The sequence below is a fragment of the Eucalyptus grandis genome, chromosome 8, assembly GCF_016545825.1.
Source record: "Eucalyptus grandis isolate ANBG69807.140 chromosome 8, ASM1654582v1, whole genome shotgun sequence".
Classification (NCBI taxonomy): Eukaryota; Viridiplantae; Streptophyta; class Magnoliopsida; order Myrtales; family Myrtaceae; genus Eucalyptus; species Eucalyptus grandis.
In genome coordinates, this window is record NC_052619.1 from 46,451,059 (window position 1) to 46,469,302 (window position 18,244).

The window sequence follows — 18,244 nt, forward strand, 5'->3', positions numbered from 1 at the left end:
CGGATCACATCGGGTTTACGCCGCCGGCTGCTGGCTATACAACGCTTCTCGAGTCACAAAAAAAAAAAAAAAAAAAAAAAAAATCTAAACAATTGCTTAGCTACTATACAAATTCTTGAGAAGCTAAGATCAACGATGCGAAAGATATGTTGCCATCCATAGAGGATGAAATATTGGAATGAAATACATGATAAGTTGGGTTGAGAATGAGACAAATACATTTAATTAGCAATTTTTACAATTTCTCATGCTCTCTGGCAAATTACCTTAGAGTGAAATTAGCACGAAATTGTCTTCACGTGAGAGCTCTCCAGCAAATTATCTTCCTTTGTTTTTCACTTCTTACTTCAAGTGATGAGCTCTTTGGTAATCCCTGAAGTCTTTAACAATATTTACATTTACAAAGGAAATTGCCTCTACACTGAAGGATTATAGCTCACTCTACAGGTACACCTTACTTCACTCTACGCTGAAAATACGCCTCTTAAAATGACTACACCAGCACCTCTTATTTCACAAGTAATGTATATATATATATATATTAAAAAGTACAAGAAGTACGAACAAGTTTTAGTTTTAGAGCGATTTGATCCCTCGGCCACCTTCAACTCCTACTTTGACACGAACGTACAGCCGTTGAAGCTTCCTCCACACGTTGAATAGGTAAATAGCTGTTGAAAAGGGTGATTTTAGATCAGTAGGATCACTGTGGAAAATGGAATAACAAGTTTCAAGGCGTTATTCCATTTGCATAAATAAAAACATTTGCCTGTCTTTACGTGCGCACCCAATTTCAGACCAAACCCGTCGCCTCCGAATCGACGACACTAGAATCTCTCTCTCTCTCTCTCTCTGTCTGCCAAAGCTCTTCGGCGATGGCTCTGCAACTGTGGGAGACCCTCAAAGAATCCATCGTCGCCTCCACGGGCCTGTCCCCAGCGACTTTCTTCACCATCCTTGCCCTTGGGCTCGCCGTCTACTATGTCGTGTCCGGCCTCTTCGGGTCGTTATCCCACCGCCACCAGAGGCCGAGGAACTACCAGGAGCAGATGAAGCCTCTCGCTCCTCGTGTTCAGCTTGTCGAGACCTCCGAGGACGAGCTCAAGCAGTACGACGGCACCGACCCCAAGAAGTCTCTCTTGATGGCCAACAGGGGGCAGATCTACGATGTCTCTCAGAGCAGGTTTGCTGCGACCTTCTTCTTAGTATCGGATGAAATTGTTATGCTCATCGCGCGATTTCGATTGTTTCCTGTGGTACTCGTGGGTTATGGATCGGATCATCACTGTCTTCTTAGGCTAATTCTAAATGAATTCGTTGATTGCGACATACTCTCTATTCACGTGCGAAGTTAACGCTGCGATGAAATGTTCTATGGGAAGCTTAAAAAAATGGTGGAGATCCATTCGTCCACACACGATCAAATTTATGCAACAAATTACCCTTTTTTGCGGGATCTAAAAGCCTGGTTAATAAAATGGGAGTAGAGTTTGACAATCATGTGCTGAAGAGTTATGCCCCACATTCATGTTATCTCTAATTTCACTTCCTTGTGTAATGATGGAACGACTTCCATGCTCTAGCAATTGAAGTTTCTATTTGCAACATGAACTTTAAATTTCGTGTCTTCAATAATTTTTTAGCCTGAACCCAATAGCCTTCTTTTTTCTTTTTTAATTATAACTTCCAACATGTATCTGAATATGTATGTCTTGTTCAGTTTGATATATTTATTAAGAATAAGTAATATATGGCCTATCTTGTGGTTAGACTTCAAGTCCCGGGGTATCTAGAGTCTAACACATAGTTCAATAACATTCGTGGACCCCTTTCACTTCACATTTAACAAAGATTGACGTACGTGGTGCCACCACAGATCTCATAGCACCTTTTTTCAGTATAATGACGAGATATTAATTGATTAATGAATCGATTAGTGTCTGGTCGACTAATCTTGAGGTGCATCGATCATCACTCACATATTTAGCATATAGCCACAGCAGAGTGTTTTTTAATAAGATCAACACTTCATTATCCATATAATAGAAAGAAAATGAAGGGTTGAAAAAATAGAAATCATTTCCCCGAAGCCAAACCAATCAATCAATCAGAAAATTGGCCTTTAACTAGGATGGTATGATACTATGGTCATAGAAATCTATCCTATGTTGAGTAGTCAAATTTATTAACATTCAATTTAGCAAAAAGTTCAACAATGAACAAAGATATGTGGCGAAGACACATCTAACTAATGTGGCAATTGTGATCTATCATGAAGAAATTTTTTTTTTTTTTTGGCCCATCCATGAAGAAAAGTTTAAGGGGCACATTGTCAACACTCGTGCCTGAAGTGCAGTCCGATGCTAACGTGTCGGCTCATCCTTAAGCACTTTCCTTAAAATATTCTTTGTCGACCCACACGAAAAGCAAGCAATGCATCTGAATATCGACCGTATATAGAGAAGATCAAATGGTGAACAGACTACGCTAAGAAAGTACCAAATTTTACGCAACTCACTGCTCACTGTTAATCACTTCCGTTTCCTGATTCTAATGACTTCTTTTTCTTCCAAGCATAGAAGGAGTTACGATGTCTTCCTAAGTTTCAGAGGCACAGACGTCCACAATAACTTTCTTGGTCATCTCTACATAGCTCTGACCAGAGAGGAATTAACACTTACATCGATAGTGAAGAATTGAGGAAGGGAGAGCAAATATCACCTGCACTTATGGAGGCAATCAAGGAATCGCAAATCGCCATCGTAGTTTTCTCCGAGAACTACGCCTCATCAAAGTGGTGTTTGGATGAGCTTGCAGAAATCATGGAGTGCAAGGAGCAAAGAAACCTAGTAGTCTTTCCGGTGTTTTACAAAGTGGAACCTAGAGAAGTGAGAACACCAGGGAAAGGGGACAGACAGAGTTATGGAAAAGCTATGGCCGAGCATGAGGTCAACTTTGGGAAGGATTCAGAGAAAGTAAAGAGATGGAAAAAAGCTCTTTCAAACGTTGGTAGCTTGTCTGGATGGCATGTTACTGAAAATGAGTACGTGACAACTCTTCTGCTACTTCAATTAGTTTATTTCTTTTGACACTTGATTTTCTCTAAGGTTTGGGATCCTATATGGTTAGGCGTAATTTGCCCCATCTCTATCGCACGAGAAGCATGCTCATTAAACAGTCACACAGCACAGAAAAACTTAACACAGAACACGAAACAGAGCACCATGTGCGAGCCGTTCGTCCTCTCTGAGCCTCCACTGATTCTCGACATGCCGTCCGATTGCTCACGTCCCAACACCACCCCAGCCGAATCACCTCAGCCCCTCTCCATCTCTCTGTGTCAAGTGGCTTTTAACCTATGATCTGTGGTTTCAAGCCCAGATCGGTGGTCGCTACCCTCGGGCAGTGGTCGCCTGAGGCTGGCTCTTATGGCTGAGACTTTCCTGTCTTCCATGACAGAGGAAAGTGGGCGCAGCGGTGATGGGCACATCATGGTGGCAGGGACATGACCCGCCGCGGGGGGGGCGTGGCAAATTGAGATATTTGTTAGAAGAAAAGTTGCACAATATTCAAATATAATAGGTTCTTCAATATCAAAAACCATAATGCTAGATGACAGATTCCCTTAAAAAAGATTTAACTCAAAAATCTATAGAAGTATATTTTCGTGGACTTTGGCTTTCCAATTCGGACGAGCAGTAAGAATACGAAGTTTGCACTCCCCTGTTCCACTCCATTTACTGTCAGTTGGAGGGTCTTTCGTACTGCTGAAATGCCTCTGCTTCTTGTTGAGGTTTCGAGCTATCACTCATCACTTGCAGACCAAGACTAAAATCATTTAGAGATTAAGAATTGTAAAGAAAGCTTTCTCTTCTTATTTCGCCTCTCCTTTCAACTGGAGGGATCCGCTATATACATACAAAAGCTGGTGCTTGTACGATGTTGCCAGCTTACTTCTACATTTACAAGCGGACAAGAACACAAGTGAGCTGCCTTCGCCTATACATATAAGACATTATACCCCGTCTAACCCACGAGGAATTTCTTTTGTGCCTCTTCTTGACAAATTTCATTGATGCAACATTTTTTCTGTAAAATCTTGATCATGCAAATTTCTTTTCTAGTGGTTTTGTACCCGTTTTGTCCATTTGAATCTTTTCAGTCTTATCTAAACGCTTCTCATCCATGCATTTTCTCTTCTTCTTGGAAAATTAGTTTTTTTCACGTCTAGTGCTGCTGACGTAATGGGTGACGTAGTAACCACTCCATCTGGAGGTTGACCTTGGGCCTTTTCTTTCAAATTGGGCGTGATTATCTCGTTCCCTTCTCTTCAAGGCGCTGATCTTGGGTTTGGGAGATCTTCCAGACTTCAGAATCATCAGCCCTGAAACATAAGCTCTGTTCTCTAGGCCAGAAACTTAGTGGGCAGGTCGATTACTCCCTCATTTTTCTCTCTTGGACTTCTTTTTATTTAAAGCTCATATAACCCTTGAGAATGATGATGAAAATTCTTCCATCACCACGCAGATAATACTTTTGTTTGTTGCCTATTGCATATCTAGGACAGCATTAAAGAAATCGATTTCAGTGGCTTTAGTGATAAAAATAATGTCTCACTGCGTTTTTATGTTTCTCTTGGTTTTGTTTGGTTCTGCAAGTTGTTGATTACCCATATCTGTTAAGACATACTTTATTTCCTTTCATCATTGTTGACACCTAAATTTTGATTAAGCCTTATTTCTTTTATTTTTCCTTTTTTTAGATAATAAATAATAAATAACAAAAACAACAAAAAAATCAATAAAAACAAAAGAAAACAAAAATTGGTAGCAAGGCCCAGCCCCCTCCTTTTTCTCTCCTTTTCGCTGGCCCAAGCCCAGCCTCCTTCTCCTCCAGCCCCGGCCCCCTCTCTCTTCTTCTTCTTCCTTCTTCCCTCTTCTTCCCCTCCGCCTCTGCAACTCACGCACGCGAAGGACAACCTACGGCCGAGGAGTGTAGGCCGACGTCGGCCGGAAGAGACAGATCTCAAGCGCCATCATCAGCTTCCTTCAATGCTGAGCACGCCTTGTTGGAGGAGCTCGGATGGGACGCCGGTTCGGCCGGCGGAGGCCGTTCGGCATGCGAAGACCGGCGGTCGAAGCTCCATCGACCGGCCGCCTCCTCGCCTATAAATAGAGCTTCCCCGACGACGGCAAAGGGCACGCCGAGAACGATCGAAGGCTGCAAAGCTTCGAGCTTCCTGCTGAGAGACTTCAGAAGGGGAGCCGAGGATGAGCAAGCCCAGATCCAAAGGCAAAGGTAGAGAGAGAGAGGCCAGCCGAGGCTTGGGGTCCCCTGAGAGACTTCGGGGAGCTCGAGTTCCGGCCGGCCGTGGCATGGTGAGCTCGGAGGGGTCCCCGAGAGACTTTGGGAGCTCGAAGGGCGAGCCCGAGGGAGAGAGAAGGTAACTCGGCGCGGATCTGGCGGATCGACCGTCAGACCCATTGACGCCGCCGTCGTCCGCCGCGGTCATCGCCATCGGCCTGCCCTCGCCGTGGCCGCCACCGTCGTAGATATGCTCTGCCGTCGCCGTCATCGCCTCCGTTCAAGAAAAGGTAAAAGCCGCGCCGCCCACCCATCGCAACCCCATTCTATCGGTGTCGCCGTCGTGGTGGTTCCCATCATCGTCGCCGTCACCGCCGTGCCATGGTCGCCGTCGTATCGCTTGGGGTCTCCTCCCGGGCGCGCGGATTACGCAAACCCTACGGTTTGCGATTTTCCGGTCGCGGCGATCCGGACCGGAAAATCGAGTAGGGTTTGCGATCCGGGGGCAGCTGCAAGTCGGGTCGTGTGCCGGATCCGGGTCGGGTAGGGTTCCAAAGGAACCGGGTTGCGAGCCGGAGCGGGTCGTGGAGCCGGAGTCGTCGGGCCAGCCGGGCGCCCCAAACGCCCGCCATGGCGTCGTTTTTAAATTTTTTTAAAAAAAAAAAGTGCTGGCCAGGGTCGGACCCAACCCGCGGATCCGACCGGTCAGCTTTTTAAATTTTATTTTATTTTAAATAATATTTTAATAATAAATAAATAATTTATTTTCCAAAAAAACAAAAATATCCAAAAATATTTTATTTTCCGAAAATGAAAAATATTCCATATTTTCCTAAAAATGCCAAAAATCCAAAAAAAAGCCAAAAAAATTCAGAAAAGGCCAAAAGACTTGTATTTTTCCAAAATACCAAAAAATCCCAAAAAAATTCTTTTGTGTCCAAAAAATTAGAAAAGACTCAAAAATGTTTTTCCTCCCAAAATGCATGGAAAATCCCTCGAAAATCCAAAAAAACCTTGAGGTTTAAACAAGATTAGGTACCGAAAGGGCATTAGTGATTAACTAGTGTAATCAAGTCCCCGATCCTAATTTCTCTGGTTGCGCAGGAGTGAGTATTTCTCCCGATACTTCACTTGGGTTTCTAATCAACCCACCCCAAATCGATTAGTGGCGACTCCATTTTAAAAATTGATTTACAGGTTAAAAACTCAGACTATTAAAGTCGTGAATTGGTGGACTTGGGAGAGTCCAGCATAATTAATTTCAGCCAAGCCATTAGCCTTCCTTAGGCGCTCGTACCCGATTGCGGGAGCCGAAAAGAGAGAGGTCGCGATGCTTGGCGACTCGCTGGGATTTTGAGGACTTAGGCCATTTTATCTTTGTTTAAATACTTTGCTGACTTGGGTTTTTCTTTTGTGCAGGGTAATAGCTTAAAGTTTTTTTATTCTGTTAAAATAAAATGTTTTGTGATTATAAACTGCTGCGCATCCTTAAATGTTTTAGCACTACACATGGCACACACAACCCGGCCGTCGGACCTGGGCCGCCATAGGATTTCTAGGATGGTGTTAAGAAAGATACGACCTCGAACGCGAGACTGCGATGTAGAGGTTGCCTTTCTTTTCCCGAATTTCTTAGCCGAGAATAGAGGGTATGCTGCTAACGCGAGACTGCGACGGGCGGATATCCTTTTAATCTCACCAATCCTTCTCAGTTAGAAATCGAGCCGCACGTACCATGTGCTTGTCTTTGTGCTTGCCATTTTTCTTTAAAAGGCAAAAGTAGTTTCTTTTCTTTTACTCAGTTTTTTTATTTGGCCCATGGCAATTTAGGATAAGCTTTTCAAGTCCCAGTTTATATGCGATGGGGAAAGACGATATCCAGTTCATTCCTACTCCCAAGGCAGAGCTCTTCATATGGTGGGGTCAATTGGATCAGCTTGCCCAAGAGCGCGTGAAAGCCAAAATCGGTCATCTCCTATCGTTGATTCAAATCACTGTTCGTCCCGAAGTCATACAGGCCATGGCACATTTTTGGTGCTTGAAAACAACTACTTTTATGTTTGGTGGGTTTGAGCTAACCCCAACTCGAAGAATACAGCATCATCACTGGAATGCCTCTCGAGAAAAGCTTGTTAGGCCATCGACAGGCTTCCTCCCGTGGCAAGGGTTAGCGCGACTTTTAGGAACTGAAATCCATGTCATGAGACAAATTCTTGAAGGCAACCATAATACCTGCCCACTAGAATTCATGAATGCCTGTTTTCAAAATCAGCCTATGACCCAAAAAAAAGCGAGATTTTCCTCCCGGGCTTTTTTTGGGTTCATCATTTTCCCCATCAAAGAAATGTAATAAGTCCTAAGATGGCATGGATAGTTGATCAAATCTTGAGGGGGCAAAATTATGTCAATATGATTTTAACTCAAACATTCTTGTCCTTTAATCGTTTTAAAGACAACACGGAGAAAATCATGCGAGCCTCTCCTGAAATTTTACAAGTCTAGTTCTTTTCTCACCTAAGCGAATTCCAAGGCTTCATGCAATCATCTGGAATGAATGACTTCGAAAATCCATTACAAAAATTTATGGTTTTAGGACCATACATTCCCAATCAAAGCTGTTTAAATTGGATAAATTTCCTAAGAGACTCGGCTCCCGAGGCATTCCAATGGTGTGCTGGTTGGTTCTATGAAAAGAGAGCTCGCTTTGCTTTCAAGCGCCGCCATCCAATTCCGCCGCTTGGCCTCACCGGTGCTTTTTCCTATTTCCCACAACGGGTGGCACGACAAGATGGAGCCCTTCAGCATCCCGCCATCTTTCAAGAAGAGGACCCCTCCACTTCTCTTCACTCATCAAAATTTTGAATACATGGTTGACATTTATGAAGAAGCATGGAACAAGTGCCATCGTAAAAGGATCGTGGTACCTGAAGGGCTTGAGGGAGAAGAAAAAGCACACCACGCCTCTATGTCCTACATCCACAACCATTGTATCCCGACAAGATGGAAGCCATCAGTCCCTCACTCAATCGGCGAGAGCAGCCCCGGACGAGCAAAGCGGAGCTCATGGAGAGGGATTTAGGAATGGACGGATGCACACCTCGAGCCCGATTCAAGGAAGCAGGCGTTCTCGCAAGAACAAGGCTCCCCGTCGCATATAAATTGGCAATCATGTGCCCCTTAGTGTAAATAGTGTGAAAGTTCCTGTCCCATTGTTTAGGGACTCTTGTTTAATATCTAGTATTTCATCCTCGTCTTTTCAATTTCAAGTTCTAGATGTTAGGAGTTGGCAGTCTATAAATCCTCTTTTGATAAATAAAAAAGCAGTTAGACCATTGCCATGGGTCAATCTTTGTTTACTTTCATGCTCATTCATTGTTTTCGCAACGAACAGGTAATTATGAATCGCCGGCCACCAATCGCTCATGAATGGCCTCATGCAATAGGACCCGATCAGAATGATGTACAAAATCGTCTCATTAACATTGAAGACGGCGTGGGACAGATGTCCATTGTCCTTCAACAACTCTCGAGACAAATGAAATCCACTCAAGCTGAGCCCAACTCTATAGTTGCCTCAAACACCGTCATGACGCCCGCAAATTTGCCAGAAAATAGCGCACCATAGACAGCTTGAAAGGATCATGAAAAGTTAAGCCACCAGGGAGCGAATCCCATGGACCTGTCCAATTACACCAAAGATTGAGATCCCCGAAAACTCAAAGCACCCGAATGCGAAAGGTATGCTGATACCTCTCGCCCAGAGACTTACTTGCGTGCCTACTCGGTTCGAAGGATGATTCAATCATATCAATCGAGCTTGATCGGCCCCGCCTTGCGATGGTACATTGTCGGAAGATTAGTCCCCTTAAAACCTGGAGGAACTAATTCATGTTTTTTTACCAAGAATATGATATTGACATCAGCCCTGACATAGCCTTGCCCTACGAAGAACTGATGATCACGGAGCACGAGGAACCGTTAGTTGCTGAGATAGGAGAAGAGCATGTCAATGAAGCCTTGCATGATAAATGGGCAGCTGAACAACACCCTGTTACTGGAAAATTTCCCACTAGGAAAGGCAAGGAGCCTTTGTACGAGATCAAAGACACGAGCCTATTCAAGACCGGCACGACCGGACGACTCCCCAAGCTTACTCCAAGAGCTAGGGTCTAAAGAATACCAACCCCTATCAACCTGGAAAGTGAATCAAACAGTGAAACTCTAATGTCTCTCACTTCCCTTGACAGAATCGAGCTGGCAAAACGAAGGGCCCTACTCAAAAGATCTGGACCAAGGGCCAAGAAAAGAAAGCCTAAGCAGATCAATTCAGCATCCGCCGACGAGCCACCGCACCAAAGCTTCGAGCATTCCCAAATACAGCTTTGAAGGCTACCATCCCCTAGAGTACAACCCTGAAGACTTCCCGGCTCCAGAATACAATCCCAAGGACTTCCAGCGTTATTTCGACAATGAAACTGACGATTTATCGTATAACTATTTCCTACTCTCATCCGGGGATGAAGGTCCGTCAAAAGAGGAAGCATACGTCTTTATCCGCTATGATCCTAACGAAGTGCTAAGCTCGTCCTCTGACCATGAGGATAGCTTCAATACTTCATCCTCATTCGGAAATTTTGACCAAGAAGAAAGCAATGGGGTAATCTCGGTAGAATCCAACTTCCCTAAAACAAAAAACTTCACCACTACAACGATATGCAAAGTGGGAAAACCAAAGGGCCTAACCAAGATACATCAAGCCTGTCTTGCGCTTGTAGGATCATGACCCCCGGAGAGATGTGGATACCTAATCTCCGCAAGTATAACGGCATGACTTGCCCCGTGGCCCACTTGCAGTACATCCATGCTGAAATGAGTCGGTACTATAGCCCGATGTCATTCACAACTCAGGCCTTCCAAGAGAGTCTTACGGGATCTGCATTACAATGGTTCATCACAGAGACATCTACCTCATGAGAGATTGGAATGAGCTGTCTTCGCATTCCCGCATCGACAGCACCAGATTGGAGTTGAACTGTCTTGCGAGAACTTGGTTCACTTTAGAAGAAGACCAATGGAGGATTTTCGAGCATATGCAAGGAGGTGGGAAGCTTTTATGATGCAAACCTACCCTCAGCTGGCCGAAGAAGAAATGATAAAGCTGTTCATAGGAGCTTTACCCGCAAGCATCGCTGTTGGTTGCATGGGTTGCATTTCCGTAGCTTCAATGAAGTGGTCCTCTCATGCGAATACTTCGAGTCTACTGGAGGCGAGGAACTCAAAGGCGCTTGATTTCAAAACCAGCACTATCAAAGTGCTCCTTTTCATAGGAGTTTTCATGGGTGTTGCTTGTTTTTATAATTTCATATTTCTTATCCCGTCTAGTGTGCTACTTTGTATTTTCCATTCCAAGTAATCTAATGTACAGTTCTAATATTTTGTTTTGAAAGCATGAGGCGGTATCCCAAACCGGCCCAGTGATGTTATCCAACCATGAAAAGAAAATATTATCCAAGAAGAATACTGAGGGCTGGGCTTCCTCATGCTTTTTCTCCCCCCGAATACATATTTTGAAAACAAAAAGCACTTCATCACCAAAAGCTTTCGTCAAAACAAGATGTTAGATTTAATCATATTTGTCTTTCTGATTCACTCACTTTGTGTCTCAGAATATCATCCACATCCCCCTTGACTTAGTGTGATAGGGGGCATTTGAAGCTGGCACATCATGTGAACTCACCGAATTCAAAGACACTCTTCCAAGAAGACAGTGGGGCAAATAGAAAGAATCATCCTACACCAAAAGAGGGTAAGTCTTATTCTCTGAATATAATTTGGAAATGATGTCCTTTCTCTTCTATTTACAGAAACGGAAAGAGGACGTAATAGGTACAGGCATACGGTTGAAATCAAGCCGTTCCCAAAGAGCTCTGTACACTCCACCTTGCTCCTGCCCAACTCCTTCTCAAGTTATAGCAACATCTTTCCCCACAACATGCCTGGGCAACTAGATGATGTGGTTTCGTCAATGGGATTTCCAGCTTTGACAAGCCAAGAAGCACAGAAAATGAATTTCTCCTCTTGAATTGGCTACTGTCAACAAGGAGAAAATCTAATCAATTCCATAGAAGCTTGAGGTACATGACTTTGCCCAATTGCCATATAGTCAAAGACAGAAGGAGAAATTCCACAGAAGGAAGGCGTTGAAGATGAATCAACGACCAGCAATCACGCATACATGGTCACAAGTGAGGAAGGCCAATCGAAAGAAATGTCAAACTATGCCAAGACGAAAAGTGTGACATCCAGATTTTCGGGTTCTAATTTCAATTGGATAAATAGGGCCGTTGTTGTTCAGTTGAAGCCAGGGATTGTGAAATTAGGATGCAAGTGGGCTATATTGGTAGGGAAAATACCAATTGGAATGATGAGGTGTTGAATAAATTAATGGGGGTCAATTTGATTTGATTCAAGTGGGATTAAGGTTCAAATTGGAAAGAAAACTTGGCAAAATTCGTATGCCACACTTACCCCTACATTTGGCCTATTTAAAGGCTTCTAGAAGGGGTAGTTTTGGGCTTGAAATGTGGGTGGATGACAGCCATGGTGGCCCACGTATGGCTGACCTAAGAGAGAGAGAGAGTGAGAGAAAAAGAAAGAAAATTTGGTTTTCTTTCTCCCCTTCTCTCTCCCGTCGCTGTCTCTCTCTTCCTCCATCTTCTTCTTTGGTTGTGCGACGCCATGGGAGCCGAAGAAGCCGAAGCAGCAGCAGCAGCTCCGCCCATCGTCGCCTCTCGTCGTCATCGTCGCACGCCCGCAAGCACCGAAGCTGCTCGCGCACCCGAGCCGCCGCCGAGCTGCTGACCGCGTGCGTCCGCCCCTCTCCTCCCTCTGGTTCGAACAGAACTGACCAGCAAGAGTAGAAGCAGCGATCGGCGCTGCTTGAAGGAGCTGCAATCGCGCCGGAGCTGCCATCGCCGCCGCACGCTGCCTCGTCACCGTCTCGCTCGTGCTCGCCGCCGTGCACCGCCCGCCCGGGTCCAAACAAGCTGTCCAGCCTCCGCCACCGCCCCCCTCGCCCCCATCTCGCCCGCCTCCGGCCACCGCCCGACCACCTCCGACCACCGTCGCCTTGCGGAGCTCCGCCTTGCCCTCGCCCGCCTTGGCCGCCTCAATCGACCTTGGAATCGTCCCATCCAAAGCGAAAAGCGTAAGGTTGCGAGAAATGGGTATCGCAGAGGGTTTTGGCCCGTTTTGGCCGCCTTCCCGAGCCCGGATGCTCGGCCCGCTTTGGGGAAAGTTGATCATCGCGTCGAGCCCGTCGTTTTGAGTGAGTTTTACTCACTAATGCCTTCTTAGTTTGCTAATTACGCTTAAAGGTTGATTAGTGTTAATTAAGTGTAATTAGTTGTTAGATTATAATTGATTAGTGATTATTAGTTAATTACATTGCATGTTAGTTGTTTGGTTAGTGTAATTAGATAGAGAATTGCCTATAGTATTTATTGGATGTTTCTTGGGATTTTTCCCGTCCCTTATCGGGTGTTTATTAAGCGATTCGGGCCTAGGTGGTATTTTTAGGAATTAATTATTAATTTTCGAAATTAATTATTTAATTATTTATTTCCCGGAAATTCAACTGGGATGGCTAGTGACCGGGATTTTATGCTGATGATCGTGGTGCATCTGTTTATTTAATTGAGCTTTATATTGTGCTAAATTGAATTATTGTATTTATTTATTTAATTTTCGAAATTAATTATTTATTTATTTTTCGGAAATTAAGATTTTGATGGCCGACGACCAAAATCTCGTGCTGATCGTCGTGGCACAGTTCGTTTATTTATTTGAGCTCTACGTTGTATGGAATTGAATAAATTGTGATATTTTAGGGATTTACCCTAAATTGATTTGGAATTGATTGAGATTGAATGATTGATTGGTAGATGGCCAAGTATGTTATTCAGCATTTATAATGCTTTGTTGAGTTGATTTAATTATTTGATTGAGAAATCGTTGGGCGTTGGTTATTGGTGTTGAAAGTAGATTGGTGACCACTTGAAAGAGGACACGTGGGCCCGGTGAATTGGAATGTCACCTGGAGAATGCACGTGAGTTCAAAGTGGTTGAATATGTCACCTTGGCGAAAAAGGTCGCTCGAGAGAATGCACGTGGCTCGGTGGACAGAGGCTGGCATCTAAAAGGGCACGTGGGCTCGGCGAATTGATGCATCGCTTTGGTGAGATGCACCTAAGAGAATGCACGTGGCTCGTTGACAGAGGCTGACATCTAAAAGGGCACGTGGGCTCGGCGAATTGATGCATCGCTTTGGTGAGATGCACCTAAGAGAATGCACGTGGGCCCGGGCATCTAAAAGGGCACGTGGCTCGGTGACTTGATGCATCACTTTGGCGAAAAGGTCGCCCGAGAGAATGCACGTGGGCCCAAGGTTCGAGGCACGTGAACTCGGAGACTTGGAATGTCATCCCGAGAATGCACGTGGCCTAGCTTTTAAATATCCCACCGTGGGGATTGATTCGTTCGACATGTAATCGACTAGGTCGATTGATCCTTGCTTTAATTTGATGTGGTGAATTGATTGATTGAATGGGAATGACCGTGAGTGGTCTTGTTGGCGTGTAATCGACTAAGTCGATTGATCGATGATTCGATCTGAGTGTGATTTGATGTGATTCATTGCCTTGATTTGATGTTGTGAAATGATCGATTGAATGAAAGTGACCGTGAGTGGTCTTGTTGACATGTAATCGACTAAGTCGATTAGATCGATGCTTCGATCTGTGATGTGATTTCTTGGGTGCCTATATGATCTGTGCTAACATGCAGGTGGAATCGAGGCCAAGGTAAGTCCTCGACTTATGTTGTGCATAGGCAGCCCTAAGGTGTATTAGTTTACTAATCGGGTCTTAGGAGGTAGAACTTGCTGAGACGTGGTCTCAGTGGTTATTGAATAACCATTTCAGGGCCTGGATGAGGAGCCTAAGGAGCATGGATCTGATGAGGAGATTCCTGTTGAGGAACCCGAAGAGGAGTACATGGAGGACCCCGAGTATGACATCGAGTACGACCCGGATGAGGACCGAAATCCTATCCTGTCTTGTCAGACCTTGTTTGCATGTAAAAAGTTGTAGTTGTGAATTTTCAGTGAGAAAATGTATGGCCTGCTTTTCTATCACATTGCTTTATTGTCTGGGGATTTATAATTGCTTCCGCATTTGCTTATTAAAAATGAAAGGGTCGGCGATACATAGTCCTGGGATATCGCATTTTAAAATCGACCAAGAGTAAGGGATGTGTGCGTGCCTGAGGGTCGGGGCGTGACAAAAAGGCTGTCATTGATATTCAAATATCCCTAGGAGTCAGCAAATACAAACTTTGGAGAAGAGTAATTTGGTATCGTTTCCAATACTCCCAGGGTCTGAACTCACTTTTGACATATTTTCTTCTATTGACAGGAAGCATAGGATTCAAGAAGCAAGCTTAATAGTTAATTTGGACAAATCAAATGTCCCGTATCGATTTACCTAACTTGGTATGAAAGGACGTGTCGTCCAGGAGCCGGTTCGGTTAAATAAAAAAAGAAGTGCCCTACGGACACCGTCGGCGCCTCTAGCCGAGTGGTATCTGGGAAGAAGCAAAAAGGTCCGAAGTCGGGGGTTCGAATCCCCGACGCGGCAGTTAGCCGCTTGGTAAAAAAATAATAAATTTTTTTTGCTTCTCTTGCACTTGCAAATTACGAGAGAACAGGTGACCTAACAAAGAAAGGGACATAGGACTTTGTGTCCCCATCTCACTTCAGGTCCATCCAATCATCTGCAAACCAGTGAAGGGTAAAGTTGTATCGCTTCCAGTTATTCGACTCTTGAAAGAGTTCATGACTAACACATTCCCTCTTGTTTGTTGCAGGATCACCTGACTGTCAAAAGCAAGGATAACGAATCAATGAGAAGCATGTCTTGTTTGTTGCAGGATTATCTGACTGTCAAAAACAAAGATAATAATCAATGAGAGGCATGACAAACTCTCCTAAATGAAATGGCGTCCTGAATAATCGCCAAAGCAAATGACAGAAAATCTTCAGGCCTCAACTCACATTTGATTTTGGCCGACTAATTGATCTACTTGTACATCTTCTCTTCTGTAGGGGCAAAAACAGAGATGCCCGATCAGATCCCCAACCCCGGCTAATCCTTTATGTGTCATATTCCTAATCAATAGGGACAACTATCGACATCCATTTGCGAATAACCCTTTTGATGTTCAAAATTTAACATATTTGGAAACACCATTATGTTAATTCCTAAAGTTGTCAATAGGGTCTTTTTTTAGTCAAAACCATTCACTTGTTTTGAAGAGTTCAAACTCCATCATATTCAAAATGTTGCATATCACTTCCAGATGAATTCTGCATGATGATTTTATCTGTCTAAGTCACTGATTCCACTGAGGATTATTAGAATAGACAGCTAAGTGAAGAATGCAAGATTGATTGAGCATGCTGGATGAGGCGCGTCAGAATGATGACAGCAAGCTATATCCTACACACAGTCCCCCCATCTATACACTTGTGAGATGAGTGCAGAAGATTCCATGGCTGCAGGGTAAAGAGTTCTCTTGCGAATGGTACGATAACCAAAATAGTGAGAGGCATTCCATCGCTCACTCCATTGAGCCCCATACACTGATGAAATTTCTGTCTTATCCCTGTCAAGAACCACCTCACACTGGGGCAGATCGGAGGCGAAGCAGCATCACAAGGTGAGAAGAGAGATAGAAATTTTCTTGCTTGCACTTGCATCAATCTTTGGGTGTCTTTATTGCATATGAACACTCGCATTAATTTAAGTGCCCTAGAGTCATGAAGAGCAATTCTTTCTTTACGCACTTGTATCTATTATATAACTCAATTGAGTCTCAGAATTCACCCTCACGTGGAGGCAAAGCGTAAGCTACGCCATTTGAGCAGCATAATCAAAAGTGCCGGCAAAAGATGAAGACTCAATAGTCTAACAAAGGCGTTTGCTTGAACTTGTCAAGATCAGCTCTCAAGCAACAAGAATGAAAAAAACATGGGCATAAAAAAGCAAAACCTGGTAAAAGCAAGGTCAATGCCCATAAATGAAAAACTGGAATAAAAATAGGGGCATGAAAAAGCAAGTGTGCCTGGTAAAAGCAAGGCCAATGCCCCCACCAAAAATGCAACCAAGAAAATGTTGCTGTTGTGGTCCATAGAACCTCCATTTGACAGTGAGAAGAAAGACTGGTGACAAATGCCAAGACAATCACCAGCTCTCACCTTTTACACATGAATCAAGTCTACATTGCATCCCATTGTAAAAGTCTCTTCGACTAGGGGCACTTCAATTAATGTAGGATTTCATATGTGCATAAGCATCGCTCGAAGAAGTACGAGCAAGATTACTCTATCTCTTTTCGCAGGATTCTCGACTTGCAAACCCGGAGATGATCATGCGGCACTTCGTTCATGAGCCTTGACCTCGACGGTCCGATTTGATGAGCTATTGACCAAGTTTTCATCACAATTTCAACAAAGACCTCTCACATTGGTAAAGTCGTACCACTTGCGAGAATACTCGGACCTCTGCTAACATGATGACAGTGAGAGGTGTGATCCTTATAAATCATGCATCAATGGTCAGGATAGCCTTTTCCATGAGAGAGAGTGGAAAGTCCTTTCAGACTGAAAGTCCCTCATTTGGCATGCTCAAGACATCTACATTTGGAATGAAGGTTGTCTTTCAAATTTTCCCCAGTGGAATTCGGATGATGCCAAAACTGACAAAATTGTCATGCATGAATCCTATTTAAACTCATGAATTTACTGCATATACAATCATGTGTGCATATTGTGCAAATAGCAGACATACTCTTAGAGATCAGAGATATTTCCAAGTAAGCATATTCCTGTCCCCATTTGTCTTAAAGTACCTATCACTGTCCAGGTACTCTCTTCTTGACACTCGACCTATTCGAGTCGTCCCTTGAGTTTGGGTGCTTGCAATTGTCTCAGTATCCCATTGTCTTTGAGTACTCACCACTTGCCGGGTACTCCCTCTTAATGACACTCGACCTGTCCGAGTTATCCTCAGAGTATTGATACTTGCGACTGACCAAGTATCCTTTTATCGTTGAATGCCTACTGCTGTCTAGGTATCCTTTGTCTTTGAGTACTGACCACCGTTCGGATACTCCTTTTTCCTGACACTCGACCTGTTCGAGTTGTCTCCAGAGTATTGATACTTGTGACTGACCAATTATCTCTTGGAATACCTACTGTTATCTAGGTATCCTCATATCATCAAGTACCCACCGTTGTCCAGGTACTTCCTTTTCATGACACTCAACTTGCCCAAGTTGTCTCCAAATATAGCAGATGTTCAAGCATTCCACTGCTTTATGTGCCTGCGCCTACCCAGGAGGTGGGAGACCTTCACGAATATGCGAGGCACGCCCTCGATATTCCCAATTACCAGGAGGTGAGAGACCTTCATGAATATCCAAGGTACGTCCTCGATATTCTCACTACCAGGAGGTGAGAAACCTTCACGTATATGCAAGACCCATCCTCGATATTTCCACACGAATATCTCAGGTATGCCTTGATTCTTCCTTCAGAGTTTGTACCTGTGATCATCCAGGTACCCCTTCGATACTTGTGATTATCCAGGTATCTCCCAAGAGTTTGTGCCTGTGATCGTCCAGGTACCCCTTCGATGCTTGTGATCATCCAAGTATCTCCAAAGAGTTTGTGCTTGTGATCATCCAGGTACCCCTTCGATGCTTGTGATCATCCAAGTATCTCCAAAGAGTTTGTACCTGTGATCGTCCAGGTACCCCTTCGATGCTTGTGATCATCCAAGTATCTCCAAAGAGTTTGTGCCTGTGATCGTCCAGGTACCCC

The 18,244-nt window shown here is 44.1% G+C and overlaps 2 protein-coding genes across 3 annotated transcripts in view; both read left to right on the forward strand.

Annotated features, from left to right (window-relative positions):
- Positions 1–692: 692 nt before the first annotated feature.
- Positions 693–2,711, forward strand: LOC120287706 (membrane steroid-binding protein 2-like). 2 transcript variants are annotated; one of them, XM_039300964.1, is made up of 2 exons: positions 693–1,183; positions 2,575–2,670. In XM_039300964.1, exons 1-2 carry the CDS (start codon positions 876–878, stop codon positions 2,600–2,602), a joined length of 336 nt encoding a protein of 111 aa, XP_039156898.1. In that variant the 5' UTR covers positions 693–875; the 3' UTR covers positions 2,603–2,670. The 2 variants fall into 2 exon arrangements, with proteins under 2 accessions (XP_039156898.1, XP_039156897.1); XM_039300963.1 differs by having other exon boundaries at positions 695–1,183; positions 2,580–2,711.
- The window catches only part of LOC104457321 (TMV resistance protein N), a 33,424-nt gene continuing 17,887 nt past the window's right edge, over positions 2,708–18,244 (forward strand). The window contains exon 1 of the mRNA XM_039300962.1: positions 2,708–3,043. Coding sequence (XP_039156896.1) covers positions 2,730–3,043 — 314 coding nt within the window. The 5' untranslated portion in view covers positions 2,708–2,729. The remainder of the gene's footprint in view (positions 3,044–18,244) is intronic.

Excerpts from the sequence above, each read along its gene's own strand:
- LOC120287706 (XM_039300963.1), top strand. The coding sequence starts at position 876 with ATGGCTCTGCAACTGTGGGAGACCCTCAAAGAATCCATCGTCGCCTCC. Across the intron at positions 1,184-2,579 it reads TACGATGTCTCTCAGAGCAG|AAGGAGTTACGATGTCTTCC; the intron begins GTTTGCTGCGAC and ends TTCCAAGCATAG.